General features: G+C 38.7%; 2 protein-coding genes across 3 annotated transcripts in view; one reads left to right on the plus strand and one right to left on the minus strand.

Annotated features, from left to right (window-relative positions):
* LOC102212671 (tubulin alpha chain-like) overlaps positions 1–4,813 on the minus strand; it is a 15,285-nt gene extending 10,472 nt beyond the window's left edge. The window contains exons 1-4 of one of the 2 annotated variants that reach the window (XM_013908365.1): positions 4,680–4,812; positions 1,057–1,279; positions 808–956; positions 3–689 (exon numbers count right to left, since the gene is read on the minus strand). In XM_013908365.1, coding sequence (XP_013763819.1) covers positions 3–689; positions 808–956; positions 1,057–1,279; positions 4,680–4,682 — 1,062 coding nt within the window. In that variant the 5' untranslated portion in view covers positions 4,683–4,812. Of the gene's footprint in view, positions 1–2; positions 690–807; positions 957–1,056; positions 1,280–4,679 lie in introns of both variants that reach the window. The other variant, XM_005723291.2, reaches the window with a different exon arrangement.
* A 3,919-nt stretch (positions 4,814–8,732) lies between these two features.
* Positions 8,733–9,719, plus strand: part of LOC102200057 (tubulin alpha-3 chain-like) — a 2,127-nt gene continuing 1,140 nt past the window's right edge. Inside the window, exons 1-3 of the mRNA XM_005723630.2 lie at positions 8,733–8,868; positions 9,113–9,261; positions 9,367–9,718. Of these exons, the coding sequence (XP_005723687.2) occupies positions 8,748–8,868; positions 9,113–9,261; positions 9,367–9,718 (622 nt within the window). The 5' untranslated portion in view covers positions 8,733–8,747. The remainder of the gene's footprint in view (positions 8,869–9,112; positions 9,262–9,366; position 9,719) is intronic.

Below are 9,719 nucleotides of genomic sequence, written 5' to 3' on the forward strand. Positions count from 1 at the left end.
ATACCCACCTTGAAGCCAGTGGGGCACCAGTCCACAAACTGGATGGTGCGTTTGGTCTTGATTGCCGCAATGGCCACATTGACATCTTTGGGCACCACATCACCACGATACAGCAGACAGCAGGCCATGTATTTACCATGACGAGGATCACACTTCACCATTTGATTAGCTGGTTCAAAGCAGGCATTGGTTATCTCAGCCACTGACAGCTGCTCGTGGTAGGCTTTCTCAGCAGAGATGACCGGAGCATAGGTGGCCAGAGGGAAGTGGATACGAGGGTAGGGCACCAAGTTGGTCTGGAACTCTGTCAGGTCAACATTCAGAGCTCCATCGAAACGAAGTGAGGCTGTAATAGACGAGACAATCTGGCTAATAAGGCGGTTGAGATTGGTGTAGGAAGGACGTTCAATATCAAGGTTTCTGCGGCAGATGTCATAAATGGCCTCATTGTCCACCATGAAGGCACAGTCGGAGTGCTCCAGGGTGGTGTGGGTGGTCAGGATAGAGTTGTAAGGCTCCACCACTGCTGTGGAAACCTGGGGGGCTGGGTAGATGGCAAACTCAAGCTTTGATTTTTTGCCAAAGTCAACAGAGAGCCTCTCCATCAGCAGGGAGGTGAAACCAGAGCCAGTGCCTCCACCAAAGGAATGAAAGACCAAGAATCCTTGAAGACCAGTGCACTGATCTGCCTGTGTGGAGAAAATATCACAAAGTTTGCTATTTGTGCAGAGTGGGGTTTGAATGTCAGATTTTGTGCAGTTGAGGGCAACATTAATTAAAACATGGGGATTCCCTTTAATCAATTACCAGTTTACGGATCCTGTCAAGGACAGAGTCAATGATCTCTCGCCCAATGGTGTAGTGTCCACGGGCATAGTTGTTAGCTGCATCCTCCTTTCCTGAGATCAGCTGTTCAGGGTGAAAGAGCTGACGATATGTTCCTGTTCGAACTTCATCTGGGAAATCAAAAGAGCAAGCGCTAAGAATACAAATTCATCTATTATAGGAAGTGCTTTTTATTAGTTAAATTAAGGTCAAATTCAGAGCCCTACTTACCTATGACAGTGGGCTCCAGGTCAACAAAGATTGCTCTGGGGACATACTTTCCAGCCCCAGTTTCACTGAAGAAGGTGGTAAAGGAATCATCATGGCCACCGATGGGCTTGTCACTAGGCATCTGGCCGTCTGGCTGGATTCCATGCTCTAGACAGTAGAGCTCCCAGCAGGTGTTCCCCATCTGGACACCAGCCTGGCCTACATGGACAGAGATGCATTCACGCTGCAAGACAGAAAAATGAGCAAGATAACATAAATTCCGTGTATATATTCACACATATATACATACAGGAGAAAAGGAAACACAGATTACACTAAAATACCACAAATTTGGGCATAATTATATTTTACAATTGCTGTCAGAATTCAAGGAACCAATCTGGAAACTCAGCCACTAGATGGAAGCAAAGATGCGAGAGAAAGAAGATTAACAAGCAAAACACATTTTTGCTGCAGCTGTCACTGGATGTCATGCATTTGCTATGAGCAGTCAGGAGCTGGAATGGAAGCCGAGTCCAGAGAGCAACTAAGCATTTGTTATACTTTAAACATGACCTAAATAAAAAAAAAAATCAACAGTCCACTGGCAATCAAAGCCTGCACTGTGTTTTCCTCAGTATTTTTATGCATGTGAAGCCTAAAATAAATTAAAAAATGGTTTAACTATTCATTATACAGAGAACAAAAGAAGGCTTTTTGCTGTATCACTTTGCATGTCTTGGGTATTAGATCACACAGAGACAGACTGCTTTGTGGTAAAATTTGATTTTTCTACCAGTGAGATTATTAGTCTGACATGCCGTTTAAATGCTGAAAATATTCATTTTTTGAGTTACTGGGATGATGTCTCGCATTTTTATGTTAACGCTATGTTTTCCAATAATAGTAATGCCAGAGAACAAACCTAGTCTTTGAACTCCAACATCCAGCTCATAAAACTTTAAACTGAATGCTAGCCTCTTGTTGGGAATTTTGTGTAAACTCTGAGCTAAACCATCTTTGTTTGGGGCATACATGAAAAATAAGTCTACCCAGTTTGTATTTCAACAACTTGTCACATGTGGTACGCTGCATTTCCACACTAGTTTATGTCAGGCAGCTATTTTTACATGTCCCCAATTTTCTCTTTCTCTGTGAACAGATGGTGACTCAGAGTATGGTATTGGTGGTGTAAGTGGTCTAGAGACCATATTTCATTTATTGAAGCAAATATATTTGGATATATTCACTATTGTAAGTCTTTTAATTCACATAGCCATTTTTCTTGCGGACTTCTCGGTGATGACCCTCATACTTGCCTGGGCTTCTAGGTTAGCAGAGCTTTGTGGAACAGTTATTTTTGGTTCCTCGTGCTAACCTGACACCTAGCTGTGAGGGCTGGCTATTCCTGTAAACACTGACTGCTAGTCCCCAAAACAGTAGACCTTTTGTAACTTATCTGTTGAAAGTGTGTGTTAGAATGATTTTGCTGTTTGGAAGCTGAGATATTTTTATGTCTTCAAGTATAACGAGTACAGTAAGTTGTAGGTATTTAGGGCTTTGTCATAGATAAATCTCTCTCCAACTGTCAAACTAAATTTTTATTCAGACTGTCAGGGTGTGTCGAGAGAAAAACAAACATCTCTGAGGTGTCTCAACACTTACTTGACATTCCAGTTTTGTCAGTGATTAAAAAGCCTGCGTTGGAAATAACTAGTCGCAAGCTTGACACATACGGAGTGTAAGAAAGGAACATATAAAGACATAATAAGTTTGTAAAAGATTTTTTAGGTCAGGAAGCATGAAAATTGATTTCTTAACGCCCACTCTCACAGTACACGTTTGGAAAAAAAGAGATCAACAATCAACAGATGAATTATATGTCATGTATTTTGTTCATATTGTTTTAGAGTCCTCCAAGAGAACCACTTGCCATATAAATGGTCATCTTGTATATTTGAATGTTGGTTGAACATTTGGTTATTACCATTTAGTTGCATTTCTTTGTGCCAGTACTTCTGCCTGTATATAAACCTTGGTCAGGTCCAACATGTAAGACACATTTTGCCAGACTGACATTCATTAGTTTTGAGCCACATGCACTGTATAATACCACACTTGCCCCAGAATCTGCTTTATCTAACCTAAAACCTACTTAATGGATATTCATAGTTTCTAGTTAATTGTTTCTCATCAAGACCATCCTGGGATGTTGCTCCTGATATAAACCAAAGCATGTTTCTAGGGATGGTTCAACATTGGATTCTGATAAATAATTAATATGTCTAACTTATGATATTTTTTAAAATAAATCAAAGTTGCTGACCTATTTGAAAAGCTGCATGGTGAGGATGCAATACTAGCCAAGCAGGTTGATGGCACCATCAACAATTCATGTAACACGGTTTTAACTGTCACCTTTCAGCACATTTGCGCTGCAGATTTTGGATCAAAGGAAAGCCTCTCTTTTGAACTTAGCACTCCCAGAACATGTTTAGGTGTGCCTGAACTTGTCGTTAAGTGTAATACTTAGCCTGATTATGGAATATATATTGCTTAACGAAAGGTAAAGTTTGTGAATTTATGTAAAGTGCTCTGTCTGTGTAGATGTATTAATTTGTTTCTTTAGTGTTATATATACACTAAAGAAACAAAAGAATCCTACAGTTGCTATACAGGAACTAAATGTTATGCATTAGGTCAATTTAATCAAGCTGGGTATACTGTAGTGTACACAGTGATACCATTTGGTTTAAGCAGTACTGACAGTGCTAACAAGCTGTGTTTACACTACACAGAGCAAACAGAGGTAAAAGGTCAGGTATGTGTGTGTTAGCTGAATTTCCTGACAGTGAAATATGCCACTAAAAATTCAACATAACACAGTAATCACACATCAGAGCACATCAGAGCCAATAATTGAGGGTCCAAGATCATATCCATCTCAGGTGGGAAAGGTTTGTTTCATTTGATTATGAACAGGTGATTTCTATTTTAAAAAAATGATATTTTAAATTTTTATTTTTGAAAAAGTAGAAAATAGGCCATGAATTTAATCTATGCCATTGTTTGGTTAACATGACAAATAGGAAAATATTTCCTGCTCTGCAGAACTACACACTGAGACTTACTTTGGACTTGATGATAGATATGAGACATGCCACACTTGCAAACGGGCTATGGTTGTAATCAACGCACGCCTTAATAGCAAAGAAGTATTTTTATTTATTCGTATTCTCAAAGCTATTTGAAAGAACCAAACAGTTCCCTAATTTGAAAACCACTAGACTGTTAATACAACAAATCCCCCCCCGTTTTTATCGGAGTTAAATCTGCTTTGTATAGCTTCTCTCTGGTGAGGTGAAAGTGTCTAATCATCACCACTGCTTATCCAGGACAGCAGTCAGCTCAGCTTTACTGCCAATCATTGAGCTAAAAATCTATTTCTGCTGCAGGAGGCCACACGGGGAGCAGTAACAAGAATCCCTGCATCACCCACTTTAAATCTGGATCATATAGATTCGCTGGCGCATACTGTGGAAATGCACCTGCTTAGGAAATATTTCATAGATGATAAACCTTTACTAAACTTTGGAGAGGAAATATTTTTACAGTCTACTGACTACTGACAGAGTTATGCTTACCATGGTTGATTGTTAGTAGATTGGCCCGTCAAAGAAAAAAAAAAAAACCGAGTTGTAGCTGGCTTCAGGTTATGTGTAACCTCTCACAGCGGCCGTCAATGTGGTCCGAGTGAGTAAGTAATGTCAGGTGGGCGCGGAGCTGTTACGGTATATTAGGCTGCAAGCCACTCCCACTTGTCTCTGACGTGGACGCGCGTTTGGAATGTGCAGGGTGATGTAGCACGGACATATCTGAATATATATAACTCTGAGCAAGATGCGCGAGAAACGGAAGAAAACCCTGAACTTGATCCTTTATGTAGTAGAAGTGAAGACGCTAACAATTTGTACTGTTTTTGAAAAACGGTGGCCATAAAAGTTCATGTTGTCAGCGAGTCATTTTTGTTGTTGTTGTTGTTGTTACAAGACCTTGTTGGATTATTTTTGGTCACAGCACCATCAGCAGAAAATACTGTACATTATTAGCTCTAAAAATGCCTGAAAATGGGTGGAGATGTGCAGTCATGCTGTCATTCAACATTTTGAAAGCTAGAGGTCGTAGTAGTTTCATTATGGCCCACTGAGTAAGTAAATGTGTGACAACCGATGTCATGTAGTCTTTGTTTTTCCCTCTCCCGTATTGGAACCTGCAATTTTTTCATTACCTCTGTCAAGGAGGTCATGTTTTTGGTAGCATCTCCATGTCATCTTCTTTGAAAAGACGATAGCTTGAAAGGTTTTGAATGAATTCTAATTAAAATGTGTCAGGGTTTAGAGCACAGGTGTTGAACTCCAGGCCTCGAGTTGGTAATGAACTAATCATTTGATTCAGATGTGTTCACCTGGGGTCTTATCTAAAACCTGCAGGACACTGGCCCTCAAGGCCTGGAGTTTGACACCCCTGGTTTAGAGGGAGTTGATGATAGCCATCCATTAAAATGTGGCTTACATCCACCAAGGCCCTCAAGGTCAACTTAATGATTTACTGATCAAAAACTGACAAAAAGTTTTATAACTTAGTAACTATGATTACAAGTTTGAACTTTTACCTTGTCTTCAGTGTCAATAAAGTGATCTGAAGGTCAAAGTGTAATATAGACCTATTCTTACTGCCATTGTTTGTTTTGGCAAGATATGTGCATATAGGGAATGGCAAGATTAAGTTTGTTTGAACCGCTTTTGCAAAGTCAGATTAGGTCAAATGTTCACAAAATGTATTTTATCTTTAAAACTATGCTTAAAATTCTGCTACCTTTGTTAGTATATGGCAAGATTTTGGAAGTGATACTTCCACTTGTCCTTGTAGGGTAAGGGGGTGCTATTGCGGCTACCAAGGCAGACCTTGGACAGGTTGCCAGTCTGCCACAGGGCTAACTAACAGAGGCTGAGAACCAGTTGCACCTATGAGCAATTTGGAATCACCAATTCACCTAACTCCATGAGTGGCATGTCTTTGGATTGTGCTTTTCTTTGTCTCACCCCCAACCGGTCATGGACAATGGCTGTCCTCTGGCCCTCCTCTCTGAACCTGGTTCTGCCAGAGGTCCTTTCCTGTTAAAAGAGAGTTTTTCCTTTCCAATTTTGCTAAGTGCTTACTCATAGGGGGTTGTTTCGTTGTTGTTGTTGTTTTTTCTATATTATTGTAGGGTCTTTACCTTACAATATAAGTTCCTAGAGGAAACTATTGTTATGATTTGGCGATATGTAAACACAACCTAATTGAAATTTAACTGATCCCAAAATGTATTAACTTTAAGAATGACCTGCCGAGTTAGTTAGAAATATCCTGTAGTATAATGTTACACAATAAGCTATTCATGCCCAATGATTTATTTATTTATTTTTATTTTTTTAGCTTTATACCACTAATGCTATGCTTGTTTTCCTTTTTAAATTATACTTTAATCTTCTAAGGAATCAGTATACAGTTAATTTATGCTGACTTTTACTTTGTTTTTTACACATATAAAGACCTCACAGAAACACAGAAATGATTTAAATCCTTTTCTGTCATTCTGCTTTGTTCTAGGTCGCAAAGGTCATCTCATTTTTCCCAGCCCTAGCACTGTTATGACCCACTAGTCTAAAAACTAATTATATGACATTGGAGAACTATACTCTCAAATAATAGAAGTGGGTCACAGCTTTATGCAACACCCTTGATGACAAATCACATAACAGGATGTGTGTTTTTCCAGTGAAATCCCTGCTTGTGGAGGAATAACATTAAATGCTCAGAATTTTTTACATTCAATATGTTTTACTGTACTAAAATGTAATGTAAGACTGCTTTAATTATAAAATTATATAAACTATACCATTGTGTCTAAAAGACATTAAAACACATAGTATATAGTACAATAGAGTTTAATATGATATAGCACTGAGCATTGTTAACACAAAAGAGCTTTGTTGTGTGATTGATATAAAAGAATATGACAAAAACGTCATTTACTCCTTTGGTAAGTGAGTCTCACTCCCTCAGGATGGGAACTGAGCTCAAAATGAATAGTGCAGTTTAGACTACGGTATCACTCTTACTTCAGGTTAATAGTTATTACAATTATTTTCAAGACAAAAAATAATTACACAGCATGGTTTATATGAAAGTGCAGAGACCTTCCACTAAGTGCATTTAGTACATTAGTAACTATTTAACTTTTTAAAAATATTGTCAGTTTCTCTCCTGAGAATAATTATTCAATTCTATGTAGAATTTGTGAATAATACAACCACAGGTTGCTTTAATGTTTTATTACAAAACACTGAAAGTAATGAATCAACACTTCCATGTGTTTTGCGTTCAGCTCTTACTGTGGGCACCTGCGGCTCCAGAAAGTGGTTTAACTTGTTTAACATATCACAGAACTGAACAATATACAGTATATGTTGACTGATGTTTGTTATCCATACAGTGAAACAACTAGAACAGTAAGTTATGTTAGCACCTTGTTGAAGAATCAGCAAGAACATAGGAGCATGTATCATGCATACTTTATTTAGAAAGAACTCTTTCAGCAATCAACATAAATTTTAATAAGTTATAAAAACAACAAATTAGCCTCACAAGCCCAGATCCTATAAATGTTGGGACGCTAGTCAAAGCAAATAGTAAAGACAGAAAAAGATATTTGTCCATTATAATGTTAGTGGTTTAAAACATGAAAATCAAAATTGTGATATTATAACTTGCCAATATGGCAATGGAAAGTCAGTAATAGTGAAAAAACAGTTATTTGCACCATACTTCATATTCAGTAAAATAAACTTCACAGGTTTTGACAGGAGCATTTTCTCAGTCTTTGTGTTTATCCCTGACTAAATATTTATATTAATATAAAAAAAAACAATTTCAAAGCATAATGTTTTTTTTTATTTTATTTTAAAAAATGCTAAATCGCATAAGCTGCCACTGCAAACACTACAATGATAATTGCCAGCTGAAACTATAGGTTACCTTCCCCTCATCTGGAGTTTCCTTCTGCTTTGTGAAACATACACACCTGTACAATCCACTCAAAGACTAACACAATGAATAGGGTGTTGACCTCCTTTTGCATTGTCTGTCAAGTATATGATATTATCTTGGTCTCATCAGTAGGTCTGATTACAGTTCATATCAAATCACTATACACCTTAAGCCACAGGTATATAAAGCAGAGTATCACAGCTGCCTCGGGAACGACATCCTGTTACCGATACTTGGACACTTTGAAGAGAAAAAGTATGGTAAGATATGATTAGCTAGTGTAAAACTTATTGTAAGAACATGCTACTATATTCCGAATAGCTGTGAGACATTGAATATTCTTCAGGATTAAGCTGAATTGTCATGACAATCTGTTTCCTAATCTTGCTTAACCTTGTTTTTTTTTAATCTGAAGCCAACAATAAGTGTACTATATGATAGCTTAAATTGGGTTTGATAATTTGTTTCATAACACTCATGTAGACATGTGGAAAGTAAAGCAGTTTCACTCTCTGCAGCGTGAATGTATCTCAATTCATGTGGGCCAAGCTGGGGCTCAGATTGGTAATGCATGCTGGGAACTGTACTGCCTGGAACATGGGATCCAGCCAGACGGACAGATGCCCACGGACAAAATTGTCGGAGGAGGCGATGACTCCTTCAGCACATTCTTCAGTGAGACACGAGCAGGAAAGCACGTTCCCAGAGCAATCTATGTTGACCTGGAACCAACTGTCATAGGTCAGCACCAGTATTATTTGATATTTTACATAGGCTAGATAGTTTTTAATGTTCTATATTGATGTTTTTAAACAGAGCTATATATTTGTTTACTGTTTTTTTGCATTTCTATTTGGAGAATTTCAATTCATTAAACAACACCATCATATTCTTCTTCCTCGAAAAGGTTTCTTGTACCAAAGTAGAAACAGTAAATGTTTTGATTTCTCATCCAGTAAATATCTATCAATGTTTTGTTGTACAGATGAGGTGCGTACAGGAACCTACCGTCAGCTTTTCCACCCTGAGCAGCTGATTACAGGAAAGGAGGACGCTGCCAACAACTATGCCCGTGGCCACTACACCATCGGCAAAGAGATCATAGATCTGGTCCTGGACAGGACACGTAAACTGGTGAGACTTTGACAGTGTCAAAGCTATAGATTTGGAGTGTATTAAACATTTTGCTCAACTAAATGACTTAAGGGTTTTAATAATAATGAACTAATACATTTTCAGGCTGATCAGTGCACTGGCCTGCAGGGATTTCTCATCTTCCACTCTTTTGGTGGAGGCACTGGCTCTGGTTTCACCTCCCTCCTGATGGAGAGGCTCTCTGTTGATTATGGGAAAAAATCAAAACTCGAATTTGCTGTTTACCCAGCCCCCCAGGTTTCCACGGCAGTGGTGGAGCCGTACAACTCCATCCTGACCACCCACACCACCCTGCAGCACTCCGACTGTGCCTTCATGGTGGACAATGAGGCCATCTATGACATCTGCCGCAGGAACCTTGACATTGAAAGACCCACCTACACCAACCTTAACAGGCTGATTGGCCAGATTGTGTCCTCAATTACAGCCTCACTTCG

The sequence above is a fragment of the Pundamilia nyererei genome, unplaced genomic scaffold (genome assembly GCF_000239375.1).
Source record: "Pundamilia nyererei isolate P.nyererei 1_Seehausen unplaced genomic scaffold, PunNye1.0 scaffold00009, whole genome shotgun sequence".
Classification (NCBI taxonomy): Eukaryota; Metazoa; Chordata; class Actinopteri; order Cichliformes; family Cichlidae; genus Pundamilia; species Pundamilia nyererei.